The sequence below is a fragment of the Biomphalaria glabrata genome, chromosome 15 (genome assembly GCF_947242115.1).
Source record: "Biomphalaria glabrata chromosome 15, xgBioGlab47.1, whole genome shotgun sequence".
Lineage (NCBI taxonomy): Eukaryota > Metazoa > Mollusca > Gastropoda > Planorbidae > Biomphalaria > Biomphalaria glabrata.
The window spans coordinates 18,803,326-18,816,512 of record NC_074725.1 but is presented as its reverse complement, the minus strand read 5'-3'; the positions used below and the strand labels follow the sequence as shown (position 1 = coordinate 18,816,512).

Here is a 13,187-nt window from a genome sequence, read left to right as displayed (position 1 = left end):
ACTGTGATTGTTGTACACATGCATATGTTGTTGTCTCTTCCTATAAATCGTGTATCTAGTATGATCTAACTCATTGCTAGTCTGGCCTGATATTAATGCTTGTCTGTATAGGCTTACATTGAGCCTTTTTGTTTTGTCAAGATAATGAATTCACTAGACGGTATAAGACATTTAGCTCTGTGACCAACATACAACAAAGCAGCGATAGCCTCGTTTAATAGTTGAAAACATCTAGGACATGGCAAAAAATAATAATATATGAATTCTATGCATTGGTTAAGTGAAGGTGCCAGCCGCCCCCCCCCCTTTTTTTTTTTCCCCCATTTTTTTTTTCTTTTACCTAAATAGGAAATGTATGTTAGTTTGTGTGTAATAAGTTACAAAAACAAAATTAAATCAACAATTCTATGGTGCGTGACCCGACATAGTTGATACTTTCATGTTAACTAATAAAACCAAATGGATAGTTTGTTTTCTCCAGAACTGGGACGTATCTTAAGAAAGGGTGTGTGTGTGTGTGTGGAGAAAAAAGTTTATTCTGTAGAATTAAATAATAAAAACAACTAGGTCTACTAATTCTTAAATTGAAAAGATGATTGTCACAGTGAATATGAGGGCCTAACCCCTAAGGTGCCTATTTTTACAAATATGGGTTTTGGGGAGGATATTTGTTTAATATATATATATATAGGTCTCTGCGTACATTGTTTTTTTTTTTTTTTCGTTTCAGTCATACCCTCCCCCCCACCCGCACTTTTTTTTCTCTTGCATAACATCATACAAATTAAAAAAACGAAGCGACAGAAATATATAACGAATATAGTGTTTTGATACTTATTTAGGCGACCTCCACGCTCATCTATACATCTAGATAGCCTGGGTGATGTCAACAACGATTCGATTGGAGAAACCTGTTTAGTACAAATATAACAGACATTTCATGCTAGCGTTCAGCATCCACTCGAAATGCTGACAGTTCATTGACTCATGCTAGACTTATTTAAATGTTTGGCATGTTTCGGATATTGATGATAATCTGACTCCTAGTCCAAACCTTCCGCAGGACAACGAGGGATGGCAGCGGGCATGGTATGAACCCGGGACCACCGAACGACAGTCCAGCAACTTTATATTTGTCTTTCTGAGTGTTTAATTAGATTTTGTATTTGAAGATTATGGTTCAGTGTTTTCGATAAGTATGCTTTAAAAAAAATATTGGGTCGAAACTTCGATTAAAAAAATCGTTTTTTTTTTGGTAAATTTAAGCGATTGTGAAAATACATTAGTTGTTCTAGATCCAAGCCAAGTGATAACAGTTTAAATATTTGTATTTTCTCGTCCATTGCAAGTGGGATAATTAAAGGTAGGTAAGTTGTGAATGACTGAATGCACGAAGGAATCATGGCCATTTATATATACAGGCCTATATATAGATTATTAACTTTTTTTTTATGAAGCTCATCGTAAAAGTATAAATATTTTTATGAAATCCATAAATGTATTTCACAATTATCCATTGTCACACAGACCAATCATTTCCTTGCTCAAGATCATCATATACTTATTTCATGGACCTTGATCTTTCCAGACACCCTGACATAGTTAATATCTTCAACGGGGGCCGAATGGTTGTACTGGCAGCAAAGGGCCTGGTTGACGTAAATGATGAAGCAGGCTGGTGTGACCAGAACGTGGATGCTGAAACTTTGGTTGATACTGAAAGGGTAGGCGAAGCTCGGGAGCACTTCGGGCGAGTGCCAGGATCCATTCCAACAATGATTGAGGACAATGACCTTGCTGGTGGCGTTGTCGTAGCGGGCCCGGAAGTGGAAGTGGATGTAGCTGTCGTTGCCGTACTTTGTGAAGTCAAAGTTGAAGCTGTCGTTGGTCAGCAGCGTAGCATAGATGTACAACTGTAAGGAAAAGTCAGAATGTAGGAGCAAAACAAAAAAAAAAAGATCGTTTGAACATTTTGACATTTGACTCTTTTAGTAAGCCTACTTATCATCACCTGCAGGCTTTAGAGAGCTTTACACAAAAGAAAAAGGGGGGGGGGAAAGGGAAAATAAGTTGGAATAAAATTAAAAGGCTAAATTATTTCCCCCCCCCCTCCCGTGGAAGTGGTCGTACAAATTGAGACTATTGCGTTTTAACAGCATAGTCAAACAGGTGCCAATTATTGTAATCATTTTGGCTGGTAGCCATACAAACATTATGAGACATACAAACATTATGAGAAGTAGCCTTGGAAATACATTTTTAGGTTAGTTAGACCCTACCCACTAAGGATCACTTAATTCTAATTTTCCAAAATAAATTCAAATTCTTGTAATAACGTCACAGACAGTGAAATGAAAACACAAACCAAAACACGATTGAAATAAAAAAAAACAAACTAAAACTGCAATGGTCAAAATAGAATTTAAGTGGTGGTCATTTTTTGTTGGGTTTATTAAAGTCTTCCTTGGACTGCGCGTGTGTGTGTGTGTGTAAGAAAGAGAGAGAGGGTTAATACAATAAACTTATTTGGGGCCTACATTATTGAAGAAAACGTACACCACCTGCCACTGCGTAGAAACGTATCTAACTTTATCTCTAGAGAATATTTCCCAGTATGCTCATTTGTGTGTCCTTTTTTTTTTTTTTTTTGCACTTCAGAATCCCCACATCTTCACTTCTTCCATTTTGACACAAACTGCATTTTTTTTTACCTATTTAATTAATTATAAAGAAGTGAATGTGAACCAGATCTAAAAAAGAATTAAACTGTAAATCCTTGATTACTGTGATTAACTTCATTATGAATAACCTCTTTAAAATAAAATGGGAAGGACGAAAGATTATGCAAATTTTTAACTTTTTATAATGACCCAGTAGACCTATTTTAAAACAACAGGATGGTATGCTCACAACTAAAAAGTCACAACACCAATGAAAGAACATAGGAAATGGCGAAACTTGCCCTTGTGGAGCATCACCAGAGAAAGCTGACCATGTTCTTCAAAGTTATTTATTTTATAAAGAGGCCGAAACAAGACTCTGATCCTTTCTACAGTAGAAAAACTATAAGGAGAACTGCCTGATCTTGAAACCACTGTGCGGTGCGATATAGAATTTACTGATCTGAACCCTCTAACACGAAAAAATGAGAACGAAAAAGAAGCAGTGCATTAAAAAAATATTCTCAATACAAATGTTTAATAGCACAAAATGACATTTCCTTCCATTTGTTTACCTATTCCACCACACACAGAGGGTATTTAATAAAGCCATGGCTATATTTGTTTTTAATAGTGCATACATTTGTGCGATATCCAGGGCACTTATAAACATTGGATTAATATTAGGTTAAATCTTTCCCCCCCCCGGCGCGCACACACATACACACATCAACGTTTTTATGAACAAAAGATAATTGTGTCCAGAAAAATTCTGAAAGCGAACTCAGTCCCATAAAGTTCCCTCGTGCTCGTTAAAAAAATGATTCGCGCATCTCATAGTACGCCTACATTTAAATTAATCTTACCACTCGAATACAGCTACCATATCTTGAAGTGCTTTTTCATAAAAGATGCCTTTCCAAAACACTCTCGATTCTTAAGGACAACCCATTAAACCACGTTACATAAGATTTGAACGAAGTGGTCGTCTCCTTTCCATTAGGACTAAAACAGAAAGATTAAAAAATTCCTTTATCCCACTTTCGGCCAGAGTGTTACAAGATCAGCTGTCGTCATCGAGAAGTACATAGAAGTCAAATTCATAAAGCTCTGGTTGTGAATGTGTATGTGTCACGTGTGTGAATGTTGTTCGAATTTTTCATCTATATTGTTATTGTACAGTAGTTACGCTGATATTGTCAATTGTAGTCAAACTGAATTTCCATTTGATTGGATCAATAATTAATTATCTTATCTTATCTAATTCTTTTTTTTTTTTTTTTTTTGAAAGTTTAAACCAACAACATAAAATAGATAAGTTCTTGGCTCTTTTTTAGTCCAAACATGACAAGTTCAGCAAGCCAGGCGCAGAGAGGGCAATATGTTAAGCAGAAAGTAACCAACGCTTGAAAAACAAACATAGTCGTAATTAAAAAAGGAACGAACAGTTACTTACCAGTCGACCAGGGGTTACTCCTCCTGGTACATTAATAAACATGATTGTTTCCAGAGGCCCTGGATCAAGGGCCAGATTGATTTTCGACATTTTTCTTTGTAGAGAAAAGTCTCCGCCGAAGAATGTTAATGCCTTAATCAAGCTACCCGTGCAAGTCTGGCAGACTCTTGAGCTGACGTTGTAGCTGAAGGCAGTGCAATTCTTGGAATGGAAGCAATTCATGGCGCAGCCAAGCTGTGTAGGCCTTATCAAACTACCAACAAAACAACCACCCGTGAGTTGTAGGCTTCTGTAGAGCATAAAGTATGAGTCGCAAACAGTTCCACTAGCATTGCTGCATACCTGAGCCTCGCCGACACTTATAAAGCTCAGTACGACTATCATCCATTGGGCTCCGAGAAGTTTTCGGTTTCCATTAGCCATACTTCTGTTTCCGCCTGTCATCAGGAGAGACAAAAAATATTGATATATTTGCTACACAAGTGTTGTCGAGAGGCTAAGTACGCTTGAACTTGGCTTGGCTTGGCTACCTGACACCCGACTCGAGCAGAGTTGTGTTTTCTGAACGCCTAAAGGCAGAACGGAAAAACCTTCTCCCGCCCACTGGTATACAAATGTGATTTTCTTATCTTATCTTATATAATACAGACGTTACTTCAAAAAAGAAGATGATTACGTCCTACGCGTCATGCATTCAGTCATGCATATTAACCAATGACTTAAATTTTGCCAAGTCACTGGTTTTCCTTGCTAGCTCAGGCAACCCATTCCATGCTCTAATAGCACTAGGGAAGAAGGAGTATTTTTACAAATTTGTCCTAGCATATGGGATGAGGAATGTGCCTTTATCTTTGTGTCTTTCTGAGTATTTTATTGAATTTTGTTTTTGTATTTGAAGATTAAGTTTCAGTGTTTTATGTATAATTGCTACTTTACTTTTAAGTCTTCTGTCCTGAAGGCTTTCTAAATTTAGTGATTTTACTAAATGTAGTCAAATGTGAATATTCGTTTGTTATGAATCTCACTGCTCTATTTTGTGTCTGTTCCAGTTTCTTAATGTTTCCTTCTTGAGTTGAGGGGTCCCAAACAGAGGATGCATATTCTATTATTGGCCCAACCAAGGTTAAATAGCATTTTAGTTTTATGTTCTTATTTGATTTATATAAATTTCTTTTAATAAACCCCAATGCTTTGTTTGATTTTTTGATAGCTTCATCAATATGTGGATTCCATGACAGTTTTTCATTTATTATAACACCTAGGTATTTTGCGTTTTTAGTCTGTGTTACTGGTTTACCATGAATAAGATAAGTGGAATTAATTTGTTTTAGTTTTTTTGTTACTCTTAATAACTGACGTTTTTCTGGATGGAAAGACATGCTCCAATTTGATTCCCATTTCTGTAATCTATATAATTCTCTTTGTAAAATTTCAGTATCTTGTGTTGTTTATATTGTTCTATATATTATGCAATCGTCTGCAAATAATCTGACTTTTGTTCCTGAACTAATGCTATTGGTAAATCGTTTATGTAAATTACAAATAGTAGTGGACATAAGACTGTTCCTTGAGGTACGCCTGAGTTTACTGTTATTGGTGTTGATTTAGAGCCATTTATTATTACAGTTTGTTCTCTCCCTATCAGAAAATCTTTAATCCATTGATGCAGTGGACCATTAATGCCGAAATATTTTAATTTTTTAAGCAAACTATGGTGGTGAACTTTGTCAAAAGCCTTAGAAAAATCTAGTAAGATAGCATCTATTTGTTCACTATTATCTAAACCTTTTGAAAAATGATCAATTAGTCCTATTAGTTGTGTTTCACATGATCTATATTTCCTAAAGCCATGTTGGTATGGAGTAAGGACATTTTGTTTGTCTAACTGGTTTATGATGTTGCTACATATTATGTGTTCTAGGATTTTACATGTGATGCTGGTAAGTGATACTGGTCTGTAGTTTCCTGGGTCAGATTTTTCTCCTTTTTTAAATAGGGGGGTGACATTAGCTTCTTTCCAGTCCCTTGGTACTCTGCCCTGGTTATGAGATGCCTGAAAAAGTATTTTGAACACTGGTGCTAGCTCATTGCTTAGTTCTTTGAGTAATCTAGCTGGAATACCATCAGGTACAGATGCTTTATTAGGTTTGATGTTGGCTAATAATTTTTGGATTCCCTTTTCTTGTACTTCTATATCTCCTGTAGGCCCCTATTGTCTACTTGGTTCAAATTAAGTAATATGTCTTTGTCTCCTGGGGATGAGAATGCTGATGCAAAGTATTTGTTTAGGATGTTAGCTTTAGTTTCATTATCATTATGTGTTACGTTGTCTTCTCCTTTTAATGGCGATATGCCTGTTGTTTTCATTATCTTAGACTTAATATATGACCATAGGTTTTTGTTGTTATCTTTAGATATTACATTGTTTATGTATTCACTCTGCAGCTGTCTTCTTACTTTTTGAGTTAGGTGTTTAATTTTTATGTACTTTATATAAACTCTTTCTGCCTTAGTTTCTTTAAATTTTCTATATAGGTTTTCCTTCTGTTTACAAAGCTTCTTTAATCTTATATTGAACCAGCATTTATTTATTTTGTTTGATATGTATTTAGTTAGTATATGATTTTCTATAATGTTTTTAAGAAAGTTTTATATGAAATTCCAGAGGTCATCGACTGGTTGGTTAATGTCTTTTTCTGATAAGAATGTTTGTTGGAAGTTTAATGCAGCTTGGTGTAGCTGTGTTAGGTTGCATTTGTTCCAGAGTAAGATTTTTCTTTTGGATTTTATATTCGCTACTGCTTTTATCTAACTGTGTATTTTTATGATCTAATGGTCTGATAGACCAGAGATAATATCATAATCTACTACTAATCCAGGTCTGTTGGTTAAGAAGAGATCTAATGTGTGTTTTAATCTAGTTGGCTTTTTAAGGATTTTATCTAAACTTAGGTTGTGTAAAGATTGGACCATAGCGTTCTGAGCAAGCTATAAGCATGAAAGTAGCACTATATAAAAGCCATAATTTATTTTACACATAAAGAATGAGCCAGTAATGATTGGAAGTGGTTGTAGGTTAGTAGAGCTCTCGGCTGCCAAACTCTAGTTCTAGGTTCAAATCAGGTTAGAAATAAAATATTCTATTTCAGGATTTTATGAAGTTATTGCTTCAAGTGTTCGCACCCTAAATATATAAAGAGAAATAGTGTGAAACTGGTAATTCTTAACCATGGCTACCATATGTCACAAATACTACCTGGCCTCAAGTTAACAATAACAATGTATATGTATATACATGTATTGGCATTAAGGCCTACTCAATAATAATTCAAGGGGACATACATTGATGAATGGAAAAATGGATTTTAACAATTATTTTTGTTTTAAACTTAAACATAAAAAAATACTATTTGTCAAAAGAGATTCTGTGAAATTATAAAATAAGTAAATATTTGTCAGCGTATATTCATAAATTGTGCACATATTATTAGAAAACGATTTATTTGGTAGATATTATTTCACAACTTTGGCTCCATATTGAACAAAAATCAAAACCTTATCTTCCCACACAATCAAACCATACAATCCATAGGGCAGATGACGTGACGTAAAGGTCATTTGTTTCTATGGCCTACGGTCATCTCCTGTTGCCACCTTCTTAAATTAAGAGTAATTGTAATAATTATTTGAATCAAATAAATCTGTGTGTTTTGAAATATCTGTATGCAATTAGTTTTGTTTAACACAAGGTCTTGCTTTTGGAATACTCAAAGAGCTATGTTCCAACTATTTGTGTGGACCATTTGGGAGGAGGGTGTATCTGGGAGAGGGTTTTCCATAATGACCATTTAACTTGAATATAAACTAGGCGGCTCAAGTCTCATTAAATATGTCCACATCAATCCAGCCAGGTGCTTCTTAAACAAGACTTTATAGTTATCCGTTGTTAGCTTGACATTTTTAGGCGACGATCTAATTCTGTATAAAAGGCTTATCTCCCCTTAGCTAGTACTGGCTTTATGTAAAACGCAATTAATTAATCATGACTAATTGATAAAATAATTGGTGAATTTTTCGATTGTTTTGTTAAGGGCAATGCATGGGAAGTGGGAGAAATAACGAGAACAAATTTGTTTTACCAGATAGAGAGACAGAATGAGTTGCTATAAGCCTTGTCAAACTAGCCAAATATTTTAAAAAATACTATTAATAAACAAAAAAGCTTAAATAAGCAAAAGAACTGCAGATACATTTCAATACATTCTATTTTCATAAGCACTCCACCGGAAGAGTGGTTAATTTATTTGCTTGAGGAGGCTTGAACAATTATTTCTTGCACCTGACTAAACAAGAATCAATAAAAAGAAATTTTCAATGGTTAACTATTGCTAACCATTGTTTTTTTTTTTAGTTATCTATTGTTAATTTCAAACTTTAAAACGAAAAATTTCTACACAGTGTAAAGAGGACTAATTCAACTTGTCCCACCATATCTGTCAAGTACAATTTCTTTCCCTTGCTTCACATCAAACAAAATAACTAACTACCAATAGTTAATTAACTAATTAGTTATTTTTTTAAATTGATTCTTGTTTTATCAGGTGCTAGAAATAATTGCGCAACATTTCAAATTGATCCGAGATTGTTTAGGAGAAGTAACGTGTACAAACGTTTAACCAGACAGACAGACAGGCAGACAGGCAGACAGACAGACAGACAGGCAGAGTGAATTGTTATAAGCTTTGTAAAAAAATGAATAAATGTGTTTCAAGATGAAATAACTTACCAAATTGATTTCCTATTTATACAATTAGAAATAACTTGTATACTATATTCAGGCGGTTCCTTAGTAGGCCCTAACGTTTACCGAAATACGCATACATCACATATACAAACAAATTCTTTATAGATAAACATTTAAAAACTATGCTTTAAGTTTATATGAAAACAAAAATAGTAAAAGTGCCTGTCACAATCAGATACATTTTATAGACTATTTTTTTCATAATTTATAAGCTAAGTTCGTTTCTTACATCAAAAAAAAAATATATATATAAAATGGATTTTTATGTTTTATGTCAACAAAAGCTAGGCAGCTTCCAAGAGAACCGCTAACATCGACTTACATTAATTTACACTTATCGAAAACCTTTATGGGTGTTGTTCTTCGACCTAGTGACAATGATTGTTCGGCCGTAACATTAAGTTTGTGTATAAAAATCAATGGCGCCACTTTCTGGACTCAGTAAGACTCAGGATTGTGTAATCATTAGAAAGGTGTTGGAATAGAACATGTTGGAGTGATCATCGGTCTTCTGAGTGAACAGCCGAAATACTGATTGATGTTATTATTTAAAGTTGTATTATTATTTAAAGTTGCATTATTATTTAAAGTTGTATTATTATGATGTTAATAAACAAGTAAAACAATAATAATTGCACCCCGAGCTCCTGTTTAAAGACCACTGGCCTGCCACCAGATAGGAGAAATATTACAGATAAGTAATTAAAAAAATAACAATAACATTGTAAGTAATAAAAAAAATATGGTCTTCGGCTTACGAGGGTGTCACCTGGCCAGCACAACGACCAACTGTCTTTACTTCACCAACATTTATTGTCCGTTACCTAGTAGAATTGGGTGGACTTCCCCGTCCCGAATGTCAAAATGACCGAGTCTTGAATGATATTCGACCAGGACTGGATTTAGATTTCATATTCCATTTGAGATATGTGGCCCCCCTTTGTAATAAATATAACACGATTTTTTCCTTTGCTCTTTTGTTTAAAATAATTGAATATATCGATAGAAATATTCCCCCCCCCCTAAAAAAAGTGAGTGCTCTTAGAATCTGTAGCTTCTATAGGTAATGCCGTAAATCCAGCACTGTTCGATACTATTAATTTTTTTTTTGTGAAATCATTAAAATACCGTAGTGGAAAAGCTGTTAGAGTAGATTTTTAAGTCTGTTTAGTTGCAAGCATCCCTAGGAGATCTAATCGTGCTCATAATTCACATAGAAAAAAGTAGATCTATGTCTATGAAAGCATTCTCTAGGGTTGTAACGATGTCGCTCACACAGCAGGCCCCTAGCTCTTTTCTCAACTGATGTGTCCAAATAAATGGCAAGTGTCTGGGAACAGCCACGTCGCAAGAGCCTTCAGCTCAGCTCTTAGACGATCAACAAGCTCTGCAAGGATGTAGCAATGTGTGGGACCAGCCACGTGGCAAGCTCTGCAAGGATGTAGCAATGTGTGGGACCAGCCACGTGGCAAGCTCTGCAAGGATGTAGCAATGTGTGGGACCAGCCACGTGGCAAGCTCTGCAAGGATGTAGCAATGTGTGTTGCAAACTACTTAACGATCACCGGCTATTGCCAACTTTCCTCAGGGTTAATCCCGAAACCTTCCCCGTGCTTCGGTTCAGTTGCAATCTATCTTGTTATAAAAACGAAGATTCAAACAGATCTGATTCGACTTGAATCAGAAAACGAACTATTTGCTTCGAAAAAAAAAAGATGAGGTTTATAATATAGGAACATAACAAAAAAAATATGCGGAAAGACACCTCATCACGATCCTTTGAAAGAACTGTGGTCCACAAAAGAACAGCCAAAATAGCATTGTTTAATGCACAGATTATTATAGAGTTCATATTTGACCTAAGGGCACTAAAAGACACACTTAACATCGTTAAACATTTTTTCCCCAAGCTAAACCAACAACAAAAATTATTCTAACAAAATCACTAGATATACCCAGCCAGCAAAGCTACCTGTTCAGCCTACAATGTAGTGAGGGTAATTAACGCTATATGGGAAGCGAACAGTTGCAGGTTTGTGTTTGATTTATGACCAACAAAAGTTCTCCATTTACTTGTTAACATTATCGAACTTTTTGATAGGGATAAAATGGATGCTTTTAACTAGAGCTATTTCTTGCTGCAAACAAATATTGAACTTCCTTTAGAATGCGTGCTTAAAAATGTTTCGTTGAATTCGACAAAAATAGACACAATAGCATTGGCTCAGGATGCACTTTTATTGTTTTTTTTAAATCCTCAATTTTATGAAATAGTAGCAAAGAATTAAAAATATTTCAAACAATGATGAGTTTTTAGAAAGTTATAATTATGTTGTTCAGGAATTTAAAAAAACAACAGTAAAACAAACCTTATGGTGGCTTGAAGTTTGTTTTTCCTTATTTGTTTCTTCATATGGAAAGGGCAGTAGGCCTATTATAAAGCCAGGGCCGGCCTTAGGGATAGGCAAAGTAGGCAGCCGCATAGGGTCTTCATTTGGTGAGAGCCTCGCACGGGACTACAAAAAAGCTCCATGGCTCTGCGTTTACTAGCCTAACTCTATCTCTCTACTATGACTTAAGGTTTATTTTAAAACATGTTTAAATATACTTTTTAGACTACTTTTGTTAGAAGACCCTTGTTGTTGTTGTTGTTGTTGTTGTTGTTGTTAGTGTTTTTTTATGACGCTGCGTAATTTTATTTTTTCGGTATTTATTTTTATTTTCTTATATTGTTTGGGGCCGCCTAGGGCCTCCAATTACCTAAGCCCGGCCATAATAACACTCTTCCTTTTTTTTTTTTTTTTGCCAATGCATTTTAGTTATCCTTAAGCATGAAATATCAATTTTTTGGCTCTTCCCATGGAATAGTCAGAAAGCGATAAACTCTTTTTAAAATTTATCCTTCCCCCTATTTGCGTATCATTTCTATCTCCTAAATATAAAATACATCCGCTTAGTTTCCTTTATTGCCACCCTTTACGTACACACTAATCAAATGTATCTGAGCAATACTGTGTCTCCTCCTAGAGAACAGCCTGAGTGGGACTGCCATTTCCATAATGTATATCCCGCAAACATTCTTGCAATTATAAGTTGTAGCCTATGTAGTATTTAATTGTGGTTCGCTCGTTTTAGTTAAAGCGTAAAACTATTTTGGTAGACATGACAAGTATTGTTTAGGGCAGGGCTGACGAACCTATGGAACGCGTGCACAAGGTGGCACGCGAAACGATTTTGTGTGGCACGCGACTACGATGATAGTAAGAAATGTGATTTTAAGAATTACCATAATTACCATAATTAATAACGTTCAATTATTTACGAGAAATGTAAATAATATGGAAGAGGCGCTAGTGGATCATATTCCATATAATTTTTTCATATGACTGTGTTTTATTTGGGAAGCATAGGGCATTAGCTTCCACCATTTTGTTGATACTGAAAACGTGTCAGTCTTACATCGATTGCTAGCGTTGCCATCAATAAATTTTTATCAGAATAATTACCATAACTTGTCATTCTCAAAAATGAAAAAAAAAAATAATGAAGAAGAAGGAAGTGGCAGACCTTTTCAAGACTGGTGGACTGAAAGATATGGAATGATTCACAGAGAAAACATGGCCTTATGTGCCATGTGTTTGGAAAGTGTTTGTCGGACATCATCAGTAAAACGTCATTATGAGTCCAATCACAGCTGGCTTTTAGGCAAAAGCGAGGATGAGCAAAAAGAACATCTATCACGTGAGTTAAAAAAAGCGATTTCACAATTCAGTTCTTATGTAAACTTTGTTAAAAGTTCTTCTAACTTAGTGGCTGCAAGTTTTGAAGTTTCAAAAATCATAGCTAAGCATGGAAAACCTTTAAGTGACGGTGATTATATCATGGAAGTAATGTTAGAATTTGCGTCTTATTTATTTGAAGACTTTCAAAACAAGGATAAAGTCATTCAGAGAATGGATGGGATTACACGACTTTGAAATACAACTTGTTAAGTTTCAGTACAGCGCAATTTGGAGACAGAAATTTATTGACTTACGAATACGACTTGAATTAATTGAACGTGAATGGTTAAATGGATCATTAGAACCTCAGATATTAGCAGAAAATGAGATTCTTCAAGTTTGGAATGACCTGCCTAAAACTTTCAATTCTCTGATAAAAGTAGCAACATCCATTCTGTCAATTTTCTCGTCTACTTATTCATGCGAATCTTTATTTTCTACAATGAATTATATTAAATCAGATGCCAGAAATATCTTGACCGATGA

General features: G+C 35.0%; 1 protein-coding gene across 1 annotated transcript; it reads right to left on the bottom strand.

The window, feature by feature from the left end:
- Positions 1-797: 797 nt before the first annotated feature.
- Positions 798-4,547, bottom strand: LOC129923203 (galectin-3-like). Its single transcript, XM_056013232.1, has 2 exons — positions 4,117-4,547; positions 798-1,913 (listed from the first exon to the last, which is right to left on the bottom strand). The coding sequence occupies exons 1-2, from the start codon at positions 4,537-4,539 to the stop codon at positions 1,554-1,556; spliced, it is 783 nt and encodes a 260-aa protein (XP_055869207.1). The 5' UTR covers positions 4,540-4,547; the 3' UTR covers positions 798-1,553.
- Positions 4,548-13,187: the final 8,640 nt, after the last annotated feature.

Bases quoted from the DNA above. Each gene is read 5' to 3' on its own strand.
- LOC129923203 (XM_056013232.1), bottom strand. From the start codon at position 4,539: ATGGCTAATGGAAACCGAAAACTTCTCGGAGCCCAATGGATGATAGTC. The intron at 1,914-4,116 runs GTAAGTAACTGT...TTTTCCTTACAG, and splicing joins GAGTAACCCCTGGTCGACTG to TTGTACATCTATGCTACGCT.